The sequence below is a fragment of the Aethalodelphis obliquidens genome, unplaced genomic scaffold (genome assembly GCF_003676395.1).
Source record: "Aethalodelphis obliquidens isolate GAN/ISIS:26980383/991018 unplaced genomic scaffold, ASM367639v1 scaffold37, whole genome shotgun sequence".
Lineage (NCBI taxonomy): Eukaryota > Metazoa > Chordata > Mammalia > Artiodactyla > Delphinidae > Aethalodelphis > Aethalodelphis obliquidens.
Genome location: NW_020837981.1, coordinates 13,931,168 through 13,954,575, shown reverse-complemented (window position 1 = coordinate 13,954,575; position 23,408 = coordinate 13,931,168). Strand labels below are relative to the sequence as shown.

The window sequence follows — 23,408 nt, the reverse complement described above, 5'->3', positions numbered from 1 at the left end:
AGAGCTCAAAGATATTGTTATGTGTATCCTTTGAGGTGGAACCAGGACCCTGCCACAAGGCTGCACTATTGTTTCTTTCTTTTTTTCTTTAATAAATATATTTTTTAAAATTAATTAATTTTATTTTTTGGCTGCGTTGGGTCTTTGTTGCAGTGCACGGGCTTTCTCTAGTTGCGGCGAGTGGGGGCTACTCTTCCTTGCGGTGCCTGGGCTTCTCATTGCGGTGGCTTCTCTTGTTGCAGAGCACGGGCTCTAGGCATGTGGGCTTCAGTAGTTGTGGCACGTGGGCTCAGTAGTTGTGGCTCGTGGGCTCTAGAGCACAGGCTCAGTAGTTGTGGTGCATGGGCTTAGTTGCTCTGCAGCATGTGGGATCTTCCCGGACTAGGGCTTAAACTCGTGTCCCCTGCCTTGGCAGGCAGATTCTTAACACCGCGCCACCAGGGAAGCCCTGCACTATTGTTTCTTGATTGCTCCTTCCTTGTCTCTGCATCCCCTCACTTCCCTGATTAGCAACCCGTTGAACCTGCCCTTTGGAACTCAGGGAAGGTCATGGAGGCTGAAGCCTATTCCCTACAAACAAGAAACAGGGGACACAGGGTCCTGCTCAGTTTCACTACCTCTCTTGAACCCCAAAGGGCCAGTGTCAGGGGCTGCACTGGACTTTGGCTAGAGGGATGCTGGTATTGTAATTGTAGACCGACAGTTTGGGGAGAGGAAATGGCAGAAGGAGAGTTCCTGAAGGACAGCTGGCCTTTCTGGCATCCTTCCTTACAAGGACAGGGAGACCTCCTCTCCCTGAACCCTCAACACACTGTAACCACGACCACAGAAGGTCTACACACAGGGCACGACAGCATTGTTTCTAACTGATCTCATGGTTCAGCTGGTCTCGGGGGTATCAGCTGTTCTGTAATGCATGACAAATCACTGTGGTTAACTTAGCCCATCCGGGTCTCCTAGATACGGTCATTAGACATTTGCCAAAAAATGTGCAGAGGGAATGCTGGGGGAAAAAGGGAGAAGGGTGATGTGGAGAAGGGCCTGGTTCCTCTGTATGTCCCGGAGCTCTGCCAAGGACTCAGAGTTCACATAAACTCAAGCTCGGGTTTTGGAGACGGGATGGGAGGTGAGGGGGGGGCAGCCATCAATAAGGAACAGGTCACAAATCCTCAGTGAGTTTGTTCTCCGTCCCACTCTTGCCCCTATTTTCAAGGCTATGCTTACAATAATGATTCTTAAATAGGAACATGCATCAGAATGCCCTGGAGGACTTGTTAAAATACAGATTACTGGGCCCCTCCTCTGAGTTCCTGATTAAGCAGGCCTGGGGTGGGGCCTGAGAATCTGCATTGACGACAGACACTGAAGTGATGCCGATATTCTGTTGCTCCGGGAAACCCTGATTTGAGAACCACTGGCCTAGGACTTCTTGGCAGGACAGTGGCTCTCAGGTATCAGGAAGAAGAGATCCAAACTTTTCTTCATCTTCACTTTGGGCTGAGGTGGGAACCAATGATGAACGGCCAGAGGGGCCTGGTCCTGGGTGGGAGGAGCCTAGAGTGGTGATGCTCTAAGATCACCTGACCAGGAACCAGGAGTCTTGGGGTATTATTTTGCTCCTGAGTGATCTCACTGTGTGGCCTTGAAAAGGTCACCTCTGCTCTCTGGGCCTCAGTTTAGCCCTTTATAAAATGAGCACTTGGCACTTGTCTGTATGTGTTATAGTTTTCACAACAAAAAGGTTTTTTGAAAATAAAAAGGAAGACAAAATGAACTAGGTGACCTCTAAGGGGACGAGGGTGGGGGAATCTCATGCAGGCACCACGTGTACTCAGAAGCTTGTGGGCTGGAATCCAACTTGGGAGTGAATATGCCTGATATTAAGTAGCTGCAAGTACTGCCTGGGGCAATCGCCCAACCTTGCAGAGCCTGGAAGGGGGGATGAGGATACTCATGCCTAGGGCTGTTGTGGGAACGGATGCAGATATGCAAAGTGCCTGGTCATAGGTGGCTGCTGTGATGATTGCTTTGTTATTTTCAGTATCTCTTCAAGGGTTGGGGGGGACACAAAGGCGACTCTTCTCCCCCCATCTCTGCCTGACTGTGGAGGCTGGTGACCTTCTTGTTGATGGTGGAATCAGAACTTGCAAGTATATGTCTCAGGCTTTCCCCTGGAACGATTATTCTGGGAAATGCTTAACTCCCCAAATTTTCTTTCTTCCTTTCTTCCTTTCTTTCTTCCTCACTCCCTCCCTCCCTTCCTTCCTTCTTTCTTTTTTTAAATTTTTATTGGAGTGTAGTTGATTTACAATGTTTTGTTAGTTTCTGCTGTACAGCAAAGTGAATAGTTATGCATATACATATATCCACTCTTTTCTGGTCATTACAGAGTATTCAGAAGAGTTACCTGTGCTATACAGTAGGTCCTTATTAGTTATCTATCCTTATCTATCTATATATAGTAGTGTGTATATGTCAATCCCAGTCTCCCAGTTTATCCCTCCTCTCCACCCTTTCCCCCTTGGTAACCATAAGTTTGTTTTCTACATCTGTGACTCTATTTCTGTTTTGTAAATAAGTTCATTTGTATCATTTTTTTAGATTCCACATAAGCAATATCATATGATATTTGTCTTTCTCTGTCTGACTTACTTCACTCAGTATGACGGTGTCTAGGTCCATCCATTTTGCTGCAGATGACATTATTTCGTTCTGATTTGTGGCTGAGTAATATTCCATTGTATATATGTACCACATCTTCTTTATCCATTCATCTGTCAATGGACACTTAGGTTGCTTCCAGTTCCTGGCTATTGTAAATAGTGCTGCAGTGAACATTGGGGTGCATGTGTCTTTTTGAATTATGGTTATCTCAGGGTATATGTCCAGTAGTAGGATTGCTGGGTCATATGGTAATTCTATTTTTAGTTTTTTAAGGAAGCTCCATACTGTTCTCCATAATGGTTGTACCCAATTTTTTTCTTATTTTTTAACAGCTTTATTGAGATGTAATTCACATACCATAAAATTCATTCTTCCAAAGTGTACAATTCAGTGTTTTTAGTATAGTCACAGTGTTTTTAGTATAGTCACATATATACTAAATATATGCAGTCATCACTACTATCTGAATTTAGACCGAAGCCCCACAGCCATTAGCACTCACTCCCTATTCCTGTCCTCCCCAAGCCGTGGCAGCCAGTAACCTAATTAGTATCTCTATAGATCTAGCTATGCTAGGCAGTTTTTATAAATGGTTAACTCCCCAAATTTTCCATGAACTTTTCCTTCTCCAGCTTCCATTCATTTGATTATTAATTTAACTAATATTTATTGAGGGCCCACTAGGTGCCAAACACAGGACAGGCACTGGGGATGCAATTTGGAAAAAAATCCAGACAAGGTCCCTGCTCCCTGTGGAACTTGTGGTCCAGGGGGGGAAGCAGATGTTAATCTGTGAATCACACAAAATCAGGTGAAACTCAACAGTGAGAAGTACTGTGAAGGAGATGGACAGAGATGGTGTCCCTGGTTGGGCGGGCCAGACAGGCTTCAGGTAGTGACGACTAGAAGGCTGTCCAAAGGGTGAGCAGGGATTGACTGGGCAAAGAGGCAGGATAGAGCATTCAGGGCAGAGTGGACAGCCTGTGCAAAGGCCCTGAGGCAAGATGAGCATGGTGCATACAAGGAGCTAGCCTGGAGGGCTGTGAGTGGGGGGACACGGAGGCAGGAAGGACAGCAGGACCACCCTGTGCAGAGCCTCATAGGCTGTGTTAGGGAGTCTGGTCTTTGTCCCAAGAGTAACAGAGCCTTTGGAGGTTTTATAGCAAAGGCAGATACATGATCTAAGGTGTGATTCAAATATGTCCTCAGATGCAGTTGGAGAAGAGGTGTCAGGGGCCAGAGCTGGGGAGAGGGTCTGTTAGGACAAACTTATGGCAGTGGCCATTGAAGGGACGCTGGTGACCTGGTGGGGCAGGGGACGCATTTGAGATGGAAGTAGCTGTATTTGGGGGTCCTTTGGAGTTGAGCACATAGGGCTTGGAGGTGAGCTGGTGACTAGGGTGGCCTGGCTGTCTGGCTTCCTAACTGGGTGGATGGTGTGGCTGTCACTGAGCTAGGGGGGAATTCCCTTTCTCCTCACCTGAGTACGTCAGAGCTCAGAGGGCCACTGGTCCCACCAGGAGACACAAGAAAGGGCTGCTCTGTGTGTGTTTCAGGGTAACATGTAAAGCACAGCAGCTGGCACTCAACAAATGACAGCCACCTGCTGGGCCCCCAAGCTGTGACAAACCTAGGCCACTACTGTGTCGTGTCCCCCATCCACATCCTGCCAGGGACTTCCTGGCTTCTTGCTGCGCAGACCTGTCTCAGGCTGAGGCTCTTGCTTCCTTAGGGGCGTCTGTGACTCCCCCTGAGGTGGGGAGATTTTGCTGTCTCAACCTCAAACCCCCTCTTCCTCCTCTTGGAAGGTGGAGCAGGGGAGGGAAAGAGCTGGTACCTGGGAGAGAGGCTGTGCTCCTGTAGGTGAGAGAGCAGGTACCTGGGTTTAGTCTCACTCTAAACTAGCTGTGTGACCAGAGGCGAGCCCCCTCCCTTTCTAGACAGAACCTGTAAAATGGGGTTGGGGCACTGGCTTGGAGACTGTCTCAGGGCACCTCCAGCCCCAGTCTCTAGGGTTTTGTCTGTGCTCAAAGGAGAATGTGCCAGTGGTTGGGGCTGTCTTCCTCCTCAGGGGGCGCTCACGGGTGACCCTCCTGCATCCACATCCGGTGCGCACTTCTCCGTCCCTGTCTCTCCTGGTTGTCAGGCTTTCTCTTGCACCTGTCATGTCTTCCAGGTGGTTGCCGACGGTGCGCAGTGCAAGCTGTTTGCATCTCCCCATCTCCTGCCAGGGCTTTGGACGGGAGGAGTGTTGGACAAGTGTCGAGGGCTGTGAGCAAGAGAAACATCCAAGCAGAATCTCAGGTGAGAGGCTGGGAACCCAGAACCTGCCGTCCTTGGAGGGTTCCAGCAGATGCCAGGAGATTGCTTTGCTTTGGCTCCGATCATCTCCAGAAACAGGGCCGGCCACGCAGCCATTTCCTCCACCTTCTGGCCCAGGCTCTGAGCTCTGCTCCCATGTCCCCTCTTCCTAACAAAGGCTTCCTCAGTAGAAAAGAGCTTGGACGTACAATATTTGCCAACAAAAGCAACCATTGTAGCCCCAGGGAAGGGGGTTGGGGTAGAGAGCCAGGGAAAGGTTTTGCTCTCTGCTTGCCGAGACTGGCTCCAGGGAAGGCCTCAGCCCACAGTTCATGAGTCAGGCTGCTGGGGTCCCAGCTGTAGTCTCTCCCTCTTGACTTACCAAGTCTAAGGCAGGAAGTATGGGGTGGAGTCCAGGGAGAGCACTGCAAGCTCCTCTGGGATGGCCCTGCAGAGGGAGAAAATTAGCAGTCACATGCCACGACTTTTCCCTTCTGTCGCCACAGGGCCCCCACTCTGCAGCTGGGAAAACTGAGCCCCTGAGAAGGGAGGCAGGCCATTTAATCCTGAGCTCATCTGGCGGGTTTGCGGAGGGCCAGAATGGAGACGGTTCACTGCCTCTCCTGCAAGTTCCCACTGACACGTGGACACCTCACACTCTTGCTTCATCAGCCCTCACACACAAAACCACAGTCTGGCCCTTGACTTCACGGATCTTAAAGAACCAGAAAGAGGAGAAAGAGAACTCTGTTCTTCCCAAACTTAATATAGATCTGTTTGCTGGTGCCATTTCAAATAACTTGATGCTCTGATGTTGCTTGGAATAGAACACACTCTGCATTTCCACAGGACTTTAAAGTTTACGTCTGTGACTCCTGTGATCCTCACCATTTCCCCTTTGACAGATGAGGTACTGCAGCCCAAAGGGGGAAATGACTTGCCCTTGGTCACTTGGTCTGTACTGGCAGTCTAGCCTACAACAGCCTTCTGACCCCTACCCTTGTCTCTCTCTCCTGCTCAGCACTAGATTCTGGGTCCTGATGCCAGCTCTGCTGCAAATGAGCTGTGTGACCTGGGACATGTCACTTCAGCTCTCTGAACCTCCTTCATAAATGTACTGGCCCTCCAAAACCCTGACATCATTTCATTCATTCCACAAGTGCTGCTTTCCAGGAGGCCTGAGTCAGGTCCTGGAGCCGTGAGGATGAAGATTCCAGCTCTCTGCCCACAAAGTGGGACCATATTCAGAGCCCAGGGAGGGTGTGGACTGGGAAACCTCACATGGGGAGAAGAGGGCAGGAACCCAAGTTCTCTTTCAGGGGACCCAGGGATTCCCAAGAGAAGTCTGGTCAGAGAATTTGCATCCACAAGTTGGCCACCCTTTAAGAAAGCCCTACAACAAAATGTCTGAACTCAAAAGAAAGATTAGGGGTCTTTATACACTTTACAGAAGGGTTCTTTACTCTGCAGTTCTTAAAAACAAAACAAACCAAAAATAACAAAACTCCTTTCTCCACTTCCCACCTCTGGATTTACAGTGCATTCGAAAATTGTTAGGAACACATTCACAGAGTAAAGCAGGAAAGGAAAGCAGGAGTTGGCCTGTTTGCCTGACTACTGAACGGGTCTCAGCAGCATTGCAAAACCAGCAGCCACTCTTATCTCTTAGACTCAGTTTTTCCCACCTTAGGCTGTGTGGTGGATACATTGGTGCCAGGTGTGGAAGCAGAGAATGGTTATTTATTGAACCTTACTATGTGCTATAATTAACACCCATTTCGCAGACGAGGAAACCGAGGCTCAGAGCTAGGATTTCAATCAGGTCTGGCTGACTGTAACGCCAGGGCTCTCGGCTCACCTTGCTCAGCCCTGCTCTTGACTAAGACACAGATCAGTCACTGCACTTGGGGGCCCAGGGAGCTGTAGTCTGCAAAATGGGTAGATTCAAGGGGCGGAAGATTACTGGGGGCATCAAGACCGTTAGGAGAGAAAGGAGACACTCTCTTGGGGGGGGGGGGTGCTCACCATCTCGCCATCCAAAGGCGAGACATCCCATCGGCCCAGGAGCTCTGGAAACTGGGCCCTGCAGTCAAGTAAAGGGTGGTGGGGCGGAGGAGCCTAGGAAAGTAAGGGTCATCACTCCCGGGGAGCCCATGAGCCTGAGGGGACACTCGCCCAGGGAGCCCGAAGCCCCAGCTCGGGCTCCGCGTGGCACTTCCGATCCGCGCCCTGCGCCCCGCCCACGGGCGCTCTGAGCCCCCAGCTCCGACCCGCGCCCGGCCCCGCCCCGCCAGTGTGCCCACCCCCGGCCCGCCCCGCGGTCCACTTGCCCGGCTCCCGCAGCGTCCCGGAGCGTCAAGGCGCTGGCGGATTGACCCGCCAGCAGTTGGCAGTGGGGGCGCTGGCGCGTCGGCCGCTCCGCTCTCCCGCCGGCAACCTCGGGCTCCCGGAGCCAGCGGTCCAGACGGCGGCGCCGCGTGGGGGGCCGGGATCGGGCGGCTGGAGGCTGCGAGGCGGGAGGCGGCGGAGGAGGCAGAGGCCGGCCGGAGCCCCGAGCGCGCCCCAGTCTCGCTCGCAGCCCGGAGCTCGGGGCTCGGCGCCCTCCCGGCCCGCGTGCCCGCGCGGCCACATGGCTCCTCTCCGCGCGCGGCTGTCCTGCCTGCTGCTCTTGCACTGTGCGCTCTGCGCCAACGCGGGCAGCAGGACCCCAGGTGCGTGCGGGTAGGGCGCGCAGGGGCGCGCGGGGTCCGGGGTGCACGCGGGTCAGGGTGGCCCGAGGGTGCCCGAGGAGCCCGGCAGCTTTCGAGCGGGTGGGAGGCTGTGCACACGCTGGGTCTGAGCTCTCTTTTCTTACCCCAGTGCCACCGACGCTGTCCGGGGATTTCTCTTCCTTTCTGGCACAAGACTAGGGAGAGACTCCAGGAGAGCACTTGAGGATAGGAGCCTTTTCTTCGGGGTTGTGTATCTGTCTCTTGGTCTCTGTGTCTCTCTCACTCTCTGTCTCTCGCTCCTGTGTGTCTTTCTCTCAGTGTCTTCTCTGTCTCCAGCTTGTATGCATGTGTGCACATATGTGTGTACGTATGTGCAAGTGTCTGTCACACACACAGAATCAGGCTGGCAGGTGGTTGCCCCACACCCCAGTGAACACCGGGCACTCACACTGCTGCACAGAAACACACATACATCCCTCTCCCCCAGCATTCTCACACTCTGTGCTGTGCAGACAGCCTCTCACACGCAGATCAGACACACTCCACCCTCACTTTGCAGTGTGAGGTGCCCTCCTGGTGGCTCTGAACATGGGGAGGGGGCTCTGGCCAGTTCCAGGCAGGGTGCCTGCTTGTCTTTGAGCTCTGTTCACGTACCAAACAGGATCCCCCTAGCTGAAGTCGTGGGGGTGTTCTGCTGCAAAGGGTAAAACCAGAGGAAAGTTCGTCATCTCCCTCCCCGCCCTCCAATAACTGCCTTGGGCAGGAGGGATTTTCAGGGCACATCATTTTCTAGGTTTTATCAGTGCCGTGAAGGGGGCTGGGGACACGAGATAGAGCTGTGTGGAAATGAAAATTCCTCCCTAAGTCCTGTCCATGAATCACTAGGCCTAGAAGCCAGGGAGCTGTCATTCCTGCCCTGCCTGGCTCGGCTTAGCGAGAGCTGTGTGAGGACGGGCTGCTGGCATGCGGCCTGGAGCATGGGGCCATGACCTCACGCTTAATTCAGTCCGAGTAGGCAGGTCACCCCTGTGTCTACTTTTATTTTTGAAGATCTATATTTACTCAGCTTGGGGCTGGGCCATGTGAAAATCTCGGCAGCCACTGCTGCTTAAAAAAGTTTTCTTTCTAAACCTGGAAAAATGTGGAACCTGTCTTCCCTCCCTTCCCTCTCCAGCTCCTCTTTTCTCCTTGACACGTGCCCAGGAGGCCCTGAGTTTCTAGGTGTGTTTGTTTTGCCAGCTGTGTTCCGGGAGCTTGGCGACGAGGGCCCTACCTACCCCGGGGTGGGCTGGTGACTTCAGGGCACTGGGGAGTTTGGGCACATCCAGCCATCCCTCTTTGCCCTGGGGGCTTTCGGGGAATTTCCTCTGTAGTGCCCAAGGTTGGAAGGTTTGTTGCTAGAGTGACAGGACTCTGGCATCATTTGTTTCCCTCCGCCAGCTGTAACAAGGGCCTGGGGGCTGTGGGGAGCAACGTGTGTCTAGCAGTTTACGAACTTGAACACCGATCATCCAAGTGCAGAGATCCAAGGGCTCTGGAAGCACTGGATGAGAAGTAGATGAAATTGGGCTAAGGGGTTCCTCCAAGGTGACAGTCAAGGTTGCAGAGCCCTTCCTGCCCCCATGGGATTTCCAGCTTCTCCCGCTTAGCTCTGCCCAGACGGCACCGAAGTAACTCTTTCTTTATTTCCAACAGAGTTGCGCTTCTCAAGAAAGCTCAGTGACTATGGTGTGACAGTGCCCTGCAGCACAGATTCTCAGGGACGCTTCCTCTCCCACGTGGTATCTGGGCCACCAGCAGCCTCCTCAGGGAGTACAGAGGTGGACAGACCACCCGCACCACTGTCACACTCCGGTCACATGCGGGTGGCTCGAAGCCCACTGCGCCCCAAAGGAGTGACCTTGCAGCCTGGCAGCGGGGGGCGCTCCTCCCTCTACTTCAACGTCACTGTTTCTGGGGAGGAACTGCACTTACACCTGCGGCCCAACCGGCGGCTGGTGGTGCCCGGAGCCTCGGTGGAGTGGCAGGAGGATTTTCGGGAGCTGTTCCGTCAGCCCTTGCAGAGGGAGTGTGTCTACACCGGGGGTGTCACAGGCATGCCAGGGGCAGCTGTCGCCATCAGCAACTGCGACGGATTGGTAAGGGACAAGGCTTTCATCAAGCAGCACCCCCCCCCCCCCCCCCCCTTTCCTCTCCGTCCCCCTCACCGAGCCAGACCGACATGGTTTTCTCCTTGGCTCCCGTGTGTTCGGGATTCCTGTGGGCACAGCCTGCAGTCTGGGCCAAGTCAGGGGCTGCGCCGCGTTCCAGAGAGAGCCCTGCGTGCCCCTTTGGCCACCAGGTTCATACTGTGCCAGCTGTAAAGTGGCCGAGATAGGATGGTACCTTATCCTGTTCGTCCCCTCACCATCTACGGACACACCGGGACCACAGCTCACCTGTCGGGGGTCTGAGAGCAGACACACGCAGGCGTGAGGCGGGCCGGCTCTGCTGGGGTTGGGTCCTGGCTGTGCCGCTCACTGGCCCTGTCACTTTGGATAAGCTACTTGCCCTCCTGTGGTCCTTCCCCTTAGCCATGAAGTGGGATTTCTTCATTCTGCACATATTTACCGTGCGCACTCCACGTGCCAGTCGGGTGCTGGGGATATGGCAGTGCCTGAGACAGACACAGTACCCTGCCCTCTTGGAGCTGATGTGCTGGTGATGAAAATACGACCTACCTCACCAGGCAGCACGGCCAGTGGTTGGCACCTGCTTGGCACATGGTCAGGGCTGTCGGTATCAGCTGCTGTTATTATTATTATTATTAATTTATTTTTTTGCGGTACGCGGGCCTCTCACTGTTGTGGCCTTTCCCGCTGCGGAGCACAGGCTCCGGACGCGCAGGCTCAGTGGCCATGGCTCACGGGCCCAGCCGCTCCGCGGCATGTGGGATCTTCCCAGACCGGGGCACGAACCCGTGTCCCCTGCATCGGCAGGCGGACTCTCAACCACTGCGCCACCAGGGAAGCCCACCGTTATTATTTTTACTGCTGTGTCCTTCCTCGTGCCCCACTGTCTCTGGTCCCGAAGCCAGCCTGCTCTTCCGTGGCTCTCTGATGTGAGTTCCCTTTCTCAGGACCTGCTCCCTCCTCCCAGGCACAGGGAACCCCCTGCTAGTTGGTTCCATGTTGCAAACCAGAAAGCCACAGGTGGCTTCTCTCCTTCTTGCGCTCAACTCAGGCTGGATCCCATTCCCCTTGCTGCCCCGTCTGCTGTATATCAGGCCCTTGTGAGCCTGCGTGGCAGCTCCAGGGCCTTGATGGGCACTGTTTTCATGGTCTCTGCTTTGCCAGGCACGAGCCGATATGTCCAGGAAAGGACCTGCTTGCCCGTCTGCCTTTGAACTTTAAGAGAGGGATGAGTCGGATGCGGGGATGGTAAGGGGAGGAGTCTTTCCTTACTGGCAGGGCTGGGAACACTTCTTACCATCTTCCCATCCTTACGGGGTATCTTCCTGCTGAATGTCATGGCTGCCTTTCTCTAGACCAGGGTTTCTCGATCTTTTTTTCATTATCATCCCCCTGAGGAGCCTTTTAGACATACTTTTCCCTAATTGCTCCCCAATGAAACCTTAATACCACAGCTGTACTGAATATCTGTGCTTTATATATGAAAAGAGTAAATTTTCTGCCTCCCAAATAACCAATTTTTGCCCCCTTGGAGGCACTAGAGCCCCCATTGAGAGGCATGGTCTAGGCAGTGGTTGGTTTTCAGAGTTGAGTGTGCGCCAGAATCACCTGGAATGCGAGGGTTCTGTGGAGCGGACTCTGAGGAACACAGATTGCAAGGATAGCTGGAGAAGGCTGAGATCTTGTCCTGGTGCCAGGGTGAGCCTTGGCCGCCATCCCGCCCTGGCTCAGCGGTCCTGGGACTCTCCTCAGCCTGTGGCTAGCGCTATGCTGTGGCCACAAGTTTTGGCTGAAAATCCAAAGTGACGTGAGGAATCGCCTAGAGATGCAGTGTCTGTGCAGATGGAGAGATAGAAGGCACCAGTGCACGTCAGTGGCTTGGGCTGCATGACGCGGTGACCTGAAGTCATGAGCCGAATGGGCCGTAAGCTGTCCGGTGACATTCCTTGACAACCTCCGTCAGTGTCCACGGGGACCTAAACAGAGGCGTGAGCGGATGATCATCGCCATTAATATGTAACTGCCCACACCCTTTGCACCCTGGAAACCTTCTTATCGTTGAACCAGCTCAGCAGACATCGACAGGTGGTCACTGGATGCTCAGCTGACGTTGCTGACTTTTGGCGGCTTCTGAGGAAACGTTCTCATTGGCTGTGTGACCCGGGCAAGTCACTTCCCCTCTCTGGGCTTTACTCTTCTCATTTGTCCAAGGAGGGGCTGCACTCACGCCTCCCTGGCAGACAGAACTCGATTCTATGTGACATTTGCAGAAGCTGGGTCAGGTCTCAGAGGCTCCATGGACGAGCTTCTGGAAGCCTGTTCTGCGGTGGAACTGAGGCTCCGGGAGTGGCTTGCCTGGTCCCTGCGTTTGGTGAGAGGCAGAACTGGACCTCCTGGGCTGGGCCCCTGCTTGTGCCCTGGGCTCCAGAGTCCAGTCCCTAAGGCCAGTTCTCAGGGGTCTCCCTGACCTGCTCCCTGACAGGGACCACAGCCCAGCACAGAGGCTCCCTGTCCAGGGCAGGGATTTCCTCACCTCCAGCCCACTCCAGAAAACGGCCCTGTGTCCCGTGAGAGCAAGGGCTGTTCACTGTCACCCAGCTGAGCCACCTTTGGATTCAAAGGCCACAGTGCAGCCCTTCTGATGATAAGATTTCACCCTGCATCTTTACGTGGACTCTGGGTTTTAACCCCATCTTCCATGTCTCAAATGCTGAAGTCATTCCATCCAAAAAAATACGTACTGAGCACTGGCCATGGGCAGGGTCCACACAGAGATGTGAGAAAGTGAAAGTGACACAAATAATAACAGCAACAGTCATGAGCCGTAGCCACAGCCCGGGCACAGCACACATACTGTCATGTGCATTCATTAACTTCAGCCATCGTGTAAGTGGGGAAACTGAGTCATGGGGAGGAGGTGTGAAGATAATATCAATACATATAGCTTCTATTGGCACAGGACTTTATAGTTTATAAAGCCTTTCAGTTGTATGAGGTGCGTACACAGATATTGTTGTAACCCTGCTTTGCAGAGAGTCAGGTCTTCAGGTCTCTGTCCTCAAGGAACTTGGGTGCTAAGCAGGGTACCCCACAAATAGTTTCAACAGTAACTTTTTGGTTTTCTGTAGCACAGCAGGGAGGGCTACTCGGTAAATGGGAGTGATTATTATCTTTGTCTTAGAGAAGATAGTATTTGAACTGGGTCTTGAAGGATGAATAGAAGTTTGTTGGGGCCAGAGGGTGGGTAGGGCGTTCTGGGCAGAGGAAAGAACTTGCCAGTGAGGGAGCACCATGCTGGACGGGGCCGGGGAGGTGATCCTAGAAGACACTGGGCAGGTGGGCCTTGGTCTGACCTTGAAGGAAGGGCAGGATAGGAGAGGGGGCCCAGGGCAGGGAAGCAGCAGCCTGTTATCTGAGAAGAGTCTGGGCTGGGAGTTGGGAGCCATGACTGTGTGGCCCTGGGCAAGCTGCCCTCCTTCTCTGGGCCTCCCTTGCCTCCTGGGTGTATCATGGAGCCTGTAATGGATGAGCTCAGAGCACCTTCTAGCTCTGGCATTGGTACCTTGTGACAGGGCAGGCCTTGCTGGAGGAGCTTGAAGCCAGGCCACTGTAAACGTGTAGTCGACTGCCCCTTCCTGGCGGGTCCTGGGTCTGCTCCTGCCAGGCCTGGGAGGGGCTGCAGGTGCAGAGAGGAAAGGCACCAATCCTGAGCTTGGCCCTCATGGCTTAGCAGACCTTCCAGTTGGAAGACGGTCGGAACAAACCCTCCTCTGTGTGGACAGACTTGCAGCCGTTTGGACTTTAGCGGCTCTGGTGAGAAGTGCTGTGTCTAAACTGATGACTCGATCCTCCTTTCCAGCTGGAACCTGCAGTGGGAGCAGTGACCATTATCTCTTCCACGTCTCCTGCCGTCCCACAGAGTCAGTCACCACGGGCACCGGGACAGACACTGGGCGGGTTCTGTGCACGGCGGTTAATTCATGCCTGACACTGAGGAATGGGCACTTTATCTCACTTCCCACCTGCTCTGCTGGAAGGCCTGGTGTGTCATAGTCGGGGAGGGGGTCGGAGGCGGGGGACCAGGAATGAGGAAGCCAGGACCCCTGCCCCAGATGAGTCTGGAGGATAATGGGAAACCAGACATAAAAGCAGACAGATTACAATCCTGTGTGAGTCAGCAGCAGGAGGACCCGTTTGTTTTGGTTAGGGGATCAGGGAGGGCTCCTGGAGGAGGTGGCATTGGCTCAAAATGGTTCAGACATTATAAAGGTGAAAGAAAGTGCCAGGCCCTTGGCCAGCAGAGAGAACTGCTGACCCAGAGCAGGCTTGTGGGTGTTTGGGGGAAGGAAATAGGCGATGTGGGGAGGCCCAGTCGTACCTGCAGTGTTTCCTCTGGGGTTGGGGGCAGCTGTCAGACACTGGGGTCCCAGATTGGGAATGCGCCCAGGCAGCAGTGGCAGCCTGCTGGTCTACTCTTCAGAGCCTCCCTTGGGGATCCTGGCCAATCAACGTGGCAGTCCCCCCAATGCTCCTGTGACCTGAAACCTCAGGTCCTGTGGGCAGGGAGGGCCTGGGTCATCTCAGGTCCCCTGGCTGGGGCCAGGTGCAGAACAGACTCTCTGCTAGCAGTTGTGGTTCTGAAGTCCTGAGAGGCACATAGAGGCCTGGGTGGGGGGGCCACTACTTTGTGGGTCCTGGAGGGGTTGTGGGGTGCAGGAATGAGATCAGCAGAGTGGGACCCCTGCATACCATCAGGAGCCCAGGCTGCCAGCCTCCTGAAGGCCACTTGCCCCGCTTCTGCCTCTGTCTCCGGGGCTCCTGGGCCTCGCTGCCCCTGCACTGGGGTCACGGGGGCTGGGAGGCGTCACGTCCCCCCCTCTTTGCCCTCAGTGCCTCTGTGAGTCAGGGGCCTGGCGTGGAAGCAGCCGCACGTGTAAGATTTGTCACCATCTGGTTCTGTTTTCCACCCTCTGCAGAACGTGCATTTTTAACGGGTTACAGAGTAGACCCCTGGCAGGCGGTATGGGGAGAGGGCAGGGGAGGCTGTGTCCCAGCTCTGCTTCCTATCCTCTGCCCAATGGTGTGCAAGTCCCAGCAGTTCTCTGAGCCTCAGTCCTTTTGTCTTTAAAATGGTATTAAGATGCCAGGTAGAGGGCGTGTGTGTTGGGACTGACAGTTGAAGTGGCCCAGGGTTTCTCTGTGGGGTGATGTAACGTCCTAAAGATGATTGCGGTGGTGGTTGTACAGCTTTATGCAGAGACGAAAAGCCATTGCATTCTGCACTTTCTTTTTTTTTTAATTTAAAAAAGAAATTTTTTTACTGGAGTAGAGTTGATTTACAATGTTGTGTTTCAGGTGTACAGCAACGTGAATCAGTTATACATATACATATACAGACATTCTGCACTTTAAATGGGTGAATTGTACGGTACATGAATTATGTTTCAGTAAAGCTGTTACCCGTAGGGCCTGGCCCATAGAAAGCCCCGTGACAGGCATTTTTAGTCATAATTAGGAAACAGTCTAGGGTGGCAGAAATTGTGGAGTCTCTCTACTCTAGTACAGACTAGCTGTGTGACCTTGAATAAGTTTCTAAATCTCTCTGTGCTTGGGATTCCTCATCTGTAAGGAGGAGAGGAGAACAATCGTCTATAGGGCTGTTCAGAGGATTAAATAAGAAAATGTAAAAAAGTGAAGGGTCTGGTGTATGGTGGGACCTTAAAAAATGGGGATTATTAATAGTAATATTTATTACTTTTTTATAGTAATTACTACAGTAATTACAGCTATCATTAATGGTGAGAAATACTAAAAGTATTGTTGGAGTCCCTCGTACTGCAACAGTACATAGATTATCAGTGCTCTCTGATGTGAGCCCGAGGCCACCTCTGGTTCCCGGGTTGGCCAGGCCCTGCCTCCCCTCTGCTGTGGCAGCTTTCTCTGCAGAATGGTGCTTACTTAGTGCGCGGGAGTGTATTACGACTGGTCTGTAATAACCCCACATGCCTTCCAGGGCAGGAGGGTACTGAGAGGTGCCAAGTGGAGCATTCTGTTAACAATCTGTAGGCACCTTCCCCCAGCCAGGCCCTTGACTAGCTCCTGGGGATGCAGGGTTGAAACTCACCCCTCTCTCCCTGTGCTCCAGAACCCATGGTTTAAAGAAGGCCGATATGCACGGTAGACAGCATGAAACAAGACTGATCACACTAAACGTCAGTGTTGTGTAGGAATGCAGGGAAGTGTAATGCACTTGGTAGGTGGCCTAGAGGTGAGTACTGAGAAGGAGAGGTGCTCAGGGAAGGCTTCCCAGCGGAGGGGACATTTGGCCTGGGTATAAAAGCATCAATAGGAGCTTTTAGAGCCAAGAGCTAGGAATTTTAGGCATTCGCAGGGAAGGAAATCCTACGTCTTTGCAGGATTCAGGAAATGGTGAGTCATCTCAGCTGCTCTCCACTGGAAAGGGGGGCGATGAAAATGTAGTTTGGAGAAACTCTGCCTCACTGTGGACTTAGATTTGCCCCTGTGGCCATAGGGAGCCATGGGAGGTTTGTAAGCAGGAGTCACTTTATATTTGGGGAAGATGCTAATCTTTCCAGCTGCAGGCTGGCACAGTCCTATTGTAGCAGATTTGCCTGGGGCTCATCGGTGTCTTTGTGCCAATATCTGTCCTTGCCCTGGGGTTGCTCCATGACGTCTAGGGAGTGAGTGGGCTTTCCTGGCAGCTCCTTGGGAAGCACCCAGCTCTGCCTTGCTGTCTGTGCCTGCCCTGGGATGTGAAGTGTGAGGCCTGGAGTTTCAGAGGTGCCCTCACCCAACTGCCCGGCAGGCCTGTCCCCACACATCGTGGCCTGCGGGCTGCCTGCCCCTACACATCTGTGCCAACAACCCTGGGAGGGGCGGGGGATGTCTGGCCCCGTATTGGTGCAGAGCTCGTCGCCTTGCTCCACCTGCCTCTCCAGCCCCGATGGTGGATCCTGCCCTGCAGACCCTCACCCTCCCCAGCCAGCCTGGTGTGTTTGCACCTCACTTTGGAGCCCATGCCTTTGCTCATGCTGTTCACACCTCCCACGGTGCCTTCCCTTCCCTCTGCTTGAGGCATCCCCCATCTTGGCCACCCAGTTCCCAGAAGTCAGGAACTGTCTTAAATGTTTGCATTTCTCTGCATGCCTAGCACAGGGCTGGGTTCGCGATACACAGGAGGTCGGGACTTCAGCTGCCTCTAGGAGCAGGGATTAGCGCAAGGGAAGAGGGCCAGGTACTAGAGGAGAGGTGGGACAGCAGCAAATTCCTGTTTAAAGGGAGTGCGGATCTGGTATCACATTTGAGAATTTTAAGAGAGAAATCAGAAATATGGATTTTTAAGCAAAGTGTTCTATTTTTTAAGACAGTGTGTGGGCCCAATGCAGCAGGGCTCTTAGCTGGAGGCCTCAGCTTGCCAGTGAGCAGTGCAGGGGATGAGAGCATGACCCCTGCAACCAGACTGCCTGGGTTGAAATCCCAGCCTTGGCTTTTTCATGCTGTGTGGCCTTGGGCAATTACTAAGCCTCTCTGTGCTTCAGTTTCCTCATCTGCAAAGTGGGGATAATATTAGTCACTTCATAAGAGCTGTCATATGTGCAAAGGGCTTTATTAGCGCAGTACCCGATATGCTTCAGCCGTCGCTATTAAATGGTGTGGATTTATTGGTTGAGTCCACCGGGTCTGAGGGGATGGGAGCGGGAGAGAAGAGGAGAGGAAGTCAAGAGTACCCCAGTTTTCTGCTTTACAACCCCAGAGGGGTCTCTGGGCCTTTAGCTGGGCAGGCAGAGCCCATTCCTCCCAACCTCCTCCAGGCTTGTTCATTTTTTTCTCAGGCTGCAACTTCTCACTCCCGTCTACATTCTTCCCCTGGAACATTCCCATTGGGCTCTCAAAGGGCAGGGTCTGAGCTTAGTCACCTGTGTGTCTCTATGACCCCGGCACCTGCCACAGGGCAGGCCCTCAGTGGATGTTGAGTGAGCTGACGGACCGGGAGAGGGAACGTGGCGGGCTCCCTTTCAGAGGCGGCATAAAGCTCACGTTGGCATCTTCTCACCTCTGTCAGATGCGGAGGGACAGCGGGCCTGTCCTCCTCTCTGTGGCTGTCTGTCTGCTCCTAGGCCAGCGATGGATGACACATGGCACTCGCAGTGCCACTTGGCCTCCTGCACGCCCGGCAAGCCCAGCAGGTCAGCTGTGCACGCTGCCCCCGAGTGCGTGTCCCAGTGTGTGCTCCAGGCACCCATGCCCCGTGGGCCTGAGCCAGTGGGTGAGGCGAGACTGTTTGCTTTCCTGCCCTCAGTGTGCCCTTTACTGGCGAGTTTCTGTCTCCAGAGCTCGCATCCTCTGCGAGGGTGCAACCTGCTTCATCACGTTTGCTATTCAGGTAACACAGTTCCCTGAGAAGCCCTCAGTCCTTTGTAGAATTTATGTTTCTATAAGGAAAACAAGAAATTGTCTTTTTAGAGAAAAAGGGAGCTTCTGACCTGCCACATCAGGGTGACTGTGGGTCTTTAGGTAGAAAGTGGCCTACAGCCCTTCTTACACTTCATAGAGTATGTCCCCCGTGGTCACTTCCTGCTTGTGGGGCTGTGGTCCGGGGGCTGCAGGCATGCGGTGACTTGACTCCAACCAAATCCCAGGAGGCGGGAGCACAGGTTTTCCTGGGGAGATAGGCAGTGTGGGGAAACTGAGTGACTGTATCAGTTATCCACGGCTGTGAAACAGACCAGCCTAAAACTGCTGAACTTAAAACAACGGCATATTCTTTCCACAATTCTGTTGGTTGGCTGGGTGATTCCTCTGCCGGTTGCTGCCTGGACAGTTGGTGAGGCTGGAAGGTCCAGGCTGACCTCATTCACACATCCGGCATTGGCGCTGGCTGTTGGCTAGGCAGCCTCAGTTCTCCTGTCTGTGGCCTCACATCCTCCAGTAGGTAAGACCAGCTTCTTTCACGGCAGTCTCAGGGTGGCATTCCAAGAGGGTAAAAGTGGAAGCTGCAAGATCTCGTAAGGAAGATCTTCTAGTCTTGGAAGTTGCATGATGTTGCTTCTGTGCATTCTGTTGGTCAAAGCAAGCCACAAGGCCAGACTAGATTTTCCAAGAGTGGAGGAATGGACCCTACCTCATTTCAAAGAGGCATGGGAGCAGAGACAGGAGGCATTGTTGCAGCCATCTTTGCAATCGTTCTCCCATACTGACCCTAGGCAAGTGGCTCGACCTCTCTGAGCCTCAGTTTTCGTATCTGTAAAGTGGGTGTTCCTACCTTGTAGTTTTGTTGATTAGAAATCAGGCACTTACAAGTGCTGCCACAGTGTCCAGAACAATGAATGGTAGCATTTGCTGTTATTATTGTTGATCTCTTGGAATAAACATAGAAACTGAGGCAGGTTCCACAGTGGGTTTGTTTCCAGACCCCTGGACGCCCATTCTAGTGCTCTTGCTTCCCAGAAGGCCCCATCCCAGCAGGTCCTCTGTCTGAGTGGCCCAGGGTCTGGATCCTGGGTGGTTTTCCAGTCTTCGAGGCGGTCTGATCTTGCAGTTTCACTTCCCGAGTTTCCCCACGGCTGTGCCTTGCTGTCTGCTCTGGGTTAATAACTTATTTATGATATGGAATAGAAGCCAGACATCACCTCACTGCCGCTCCTTCCGTGCAGAGCCGGCCTCCCATTCCAGGGAGGGCTGGTCTAGGGGCTGGTTTTGTTTTACTTCCCTGGCATCTTCGGGCTGGCTGGAGGGAGGGTGGCCTCTGGGCTGCTCCGTGGGCTGGTGAGTGGGGTGGGGGCTGTGCTTGCCTTCCACCTGCCTTCCAGCCTCAGTGCGGTCCAGGCCCAGGGCTGGGCTTTTGGTGAGGACCTGGGGAATTTCCGCATTCCCCGGATCCTGCAGTGGAAAGTTCCCAAATCATCCGCCAGGCCCGGCCTTCTGTTTTCAGCATGTGGGCCTTTTCCTGCCTATAAAGCCTTAGAAACAACAAGAACAACAATAAGAAGAACAGTAGCAGCAATATTTGTAGGCTGCCTCACCCCTGGCAGCTCCAGGGAGCTCCGTATCAGCACAAATAACCCTCCTGTTATGAACACCTCCGGCAGTGAATCTCAGCTCAGCGTCACTGCCAAAGTTCACCCTAACTCAGCTATGACCGGAAGAGGCTTTGGGGGCCTCTCGGTCCCCTTCTCACTTTTCCAGACAAGGAAGCTGAGGCTCAGGGAAGGGAAAAGACTCACCCAGGGTCATGCAGTGGGCGACTGTCAGGGCCAATGGGGTCCAGGTCCCTGACTCCCAGTCCCGTGCTCCCCCACAATCCCACACAGCTTCTCCTGAGTTAGTAGACGGGAATCGTTCCTCGAGGTCCTAAACCCGGTAATGGCCAGGGCCTCGGTGGCCATGGCAACGACTTCAGAGCGCAAACACTGAAGGGATTGGTCCATCAGTTGCCTCGTGGGGGGTGTCCTGGGAGTCCTTGGGCCTGGGTGCCGAGTGGAGGTGTTTGCGAGGCTCCCCCTGCAAGGGTGGACAGCTCAACTTCTGCGTGGCGTTGTCCTCCTGAAGACTGGGAAACCCGTTCAGAGAAAACAAATGCCAGCCTCCCAGTGAGCAGGATTTGAAGCTCAAACGAAACCTTCTGGTGCATCTCAGCTCCAAGTCGCCATTGCCGCTGTTTTATCCATTTTCAGAATTTTGCAGGGCAGTGGGTTGCCGTTATGCACACATCACTTGACGTGGAACATTAAAACCCTGCACTCTCCTTTTCTTCTTCTTTCCATAACATGGCTGAGGGGGCAAGTAGATCAGGCCCTTTTAGAGAAACCTCTGAATGTGGGAGTGTTTGTTAGGACCTGGTCGGTCTGAATGCAAACCCTGTTCCCAACGCGTTGCTTGAAGCCCTTTGTCAGTGTTTGCTTTTAAGCCAGCCAAATATTTATACCTTTGATCTGTCCAGAAAACATTCGTCCCCCCAGGCCACCCCGCCCCACAGCAGAAGTTAATTTCCACCCCTTGAGGTTGGCAGGAGCCCACACTCTGAATTAGCTCCTCCAGCCCAAAGAGGCCTTGTTGAGTGCTTATATTTTCTCACCTCATAATTCACAGTCCCGAGGCTGTCCCCTAAGCCACAGCGTGTTTTGTGGGAGAGGACTCTCATTAAGGGTGGTACGCCCAAGGGGGTTCATTCTGGAGGCCTAGACCTGAGGATGTTGGCCGAAGGTGCCTTGTTCCGAAGCTGGTCCTGTGTTGTGGATCAGTACTTGTCCTCTTGTGGAGAAGCTCGCATCTGGAAGAGGGACAGACAGACATATGTGGGCGGGATAGAGCACCCGCCAGAACCACTGGGGACGTGGAGGAGGGGGCGGTGATGGGGTGATATGTGAGCTGGGCTGGAAGGGCATCCCGCAGAGCTCTCCGCAGGGCACAGGCATGGAGGCCCGCGTGCACAGGTGTGGCTTTCCAGCTAATGTGGTTCTGTCCACTTGTCCCCACTGTGCAGAGGAGGGCGGCGATGCCTGGAGGGGTATGTGTTGTCAGGACCCCCATGTGGGGTTAGACCTGGGCCCGGCACAGGAGTTCAGGCGTCTAGGTCCACTCATCTTTCCATTCTCCTGTGCTCACCTGCCTCTGCAGGGCCCTCTGGGGGCAGGCTGATGTCAGGATGGATCAGAGGGGAGCCCTGGCTGGGACAAGTGACCTGCTGGGGGCCAGCCCTCCACTGCAGGTAGGACCGGCCGCACCCTTTCCTGGAGCCACCCCACTGTCCTCTGGCTTGCTTCTGAGCTGTAGGGTTCAGGCCTAGAGGCGGGGAACCATTCCCCAGCTCAGGGCCTGGCAGCTACACCGCCTCCTGGCGTTTGAGGGCTGCTTCCTGTCTCCTTGTCTTGAAGCCTCCGCTGCTGCCAGGACTTTGGGCCAAGCAGGGAGCCAGGTGGAGCTCCCAGCCCAAGCTTGGTGGGCCGTCCGTGGTGGTGACTGAGGGGGGAAGCCTCAGAGCCACTTGGCTCCTGGACATAGGGAATGGAAATTAATGGTGGCTGCCAGCCTGGCAAGGTCTGCCCTTGACTCTGGCTGGGCTCCAGGGTGGGGGCTTGCGGCACAGGGGGACTCTCTGAGCACCTGCATGTGAGGCCCCGCCCTGCCGCTGGGCCAGGACCCCTGCCGCTGGGCAGGGAGGGGTGTCATAAAAAGCAAGCACCCCTCCTGTAAGAACATTTGCCAAGCCTGAAGCAGAGCTGCAGGAAGATCTAAACAGCCCTGTTCCCCGCAGAGCCAGAGGACAGACTCGGTCGCCGCCTGCAGCAGCAGGAGCAACGTAGAGATGTCGCTGTTAATGTCCTCACTCTCTGCACTGTGGGCTCCCAGCTGGGAGGGCTGTGACAACATTGACTGGCCACTGGCCGCCCAGTAGATCACAGCCTCCCTCCCCACCTCTCGGACCCACCCAGCTCAGGGCAATTTTGGCGAATTACGCTTCACTCGCAGTGAAGTGGCACCTTAAGGGCAGGCGGTGGCTGGGTTCTAAGATAGCACCTAAGGCACAACTCACGTGTCGTCCAGGTGATCCTTGGTCGTGCTCAGCCCGGGGAGATGCGCACAGTGTAAGAGGGGTGCAGTCACCCGGCCTGTCTGGACTCCCCTTCCCCCCCCCGCCCCCCCTTGGTCCGGGTGTATACTGAGTGTCCTCTTGTCCCCTGTCTGTATTTCTTGCCCACTTCCTGTATTATGACCGACTGATTCTGGTCGGACACCTGATGCTGATACTGCTGTTTGTGAAACATGGATGATCACTTAAACGTTCCATTTAGTACCATTACACCATTTGGGAGCTTCTAGAATTGAGACCAGGGGTTCCTAGCCCTGGGTGCACGTGAGAATCACCTGGGCAGCTTTGAGACACTGCTGATGCTTGCCGCTCTCCCACCCACCCACCGCCCCACCACTGCCCCATCTCCCTAGATGTGATTCATTTGTCTGGGGTGTGGCCTGGGCGTCAGTCGGTCTGCAGATTCCCCAGGTGACCCTAATGGACATCTAGGGGTAAGACCCACTGCTGTAGCCTCCTGGAAAAGTCTACTTTGTGTTTGACGGAAAAGTTGGGGGACCAGGGGAGCCAGTCCGAAGAAGGAGAGAAAGGAAAAGGCCACACACCTGCTGTGGGCCAGGCCTCAGCAGGGGGCATGTCCCGTTCATTACATCATTTCATTTCGTTTCAGGCATGGAAACTGAGGCTTGGAGAGTGTCACCCAGCTGGGAAGGGTCCAGGCTGGGACAGAGCCCCAGGTATCTCACTCCCAAGTGTAGCTGCTGCATCACTTTGCAGGGAGGTTGGATGACAGAAAAGGAGGGTTACATTGGGTTTGTTTCCTTCTTTTAAACTGTGTTTTAAAGTCATTGTTATACAATTTTTTCTTGCTCATTGTAGCAGGCAGACATGCTGTGCGGAATCAGGTTTCCTTTTCAGATAGGGGAATCATAGAAAAGTTAGAAAACACCTAAATGTTTAAAGAGAAGGAAATTGCCTACAAGTTCACACCCAGGTGGTGCATTTCCACCA

At 53.9% G+C, this 23,408-nt stretch overlaps 1 protein-coding gene across 9 annotated transcripts in view; it reads left to right on the top strand.

Annotated features, from left to right (window-relative positions):
• The first annotated feature begins 4,816 nt into the window (after positions 1–4,816).
• The window catches only part of ADAMTS14 (ADAM metallopeptidase with thrombospondin type 1 motif 14), a 100,882-nt gene continuing 82,290 nt past the window's right edge, over positions 4,817–23,408 (top strand). For 7 of the 9 annotated variants that reach the window (XM_027129984.1, XM_027129981.1, XM_027129982.1 and 4 more), the window contains exons 1-2: positions 4,817–4,968; positions 9,372–9,814. In XM_027129984.1, coding sequence (XP_026985785.1) covers positions 4,830–4,968; positions 9,372–9,814 — 582 coding nt within the window. In that variant the 5' untranslated portion in view covers positions 4,817–4,829. Of the gene's footprint in view, positions 4,969–7,330; positions 7,677–9,371; positions 9,815–23,408 lie in introns of those variants that run through there. The other 2 variants (XM_027129986.1, XM_027129985.1) reach the window with 1 other exon arrangement.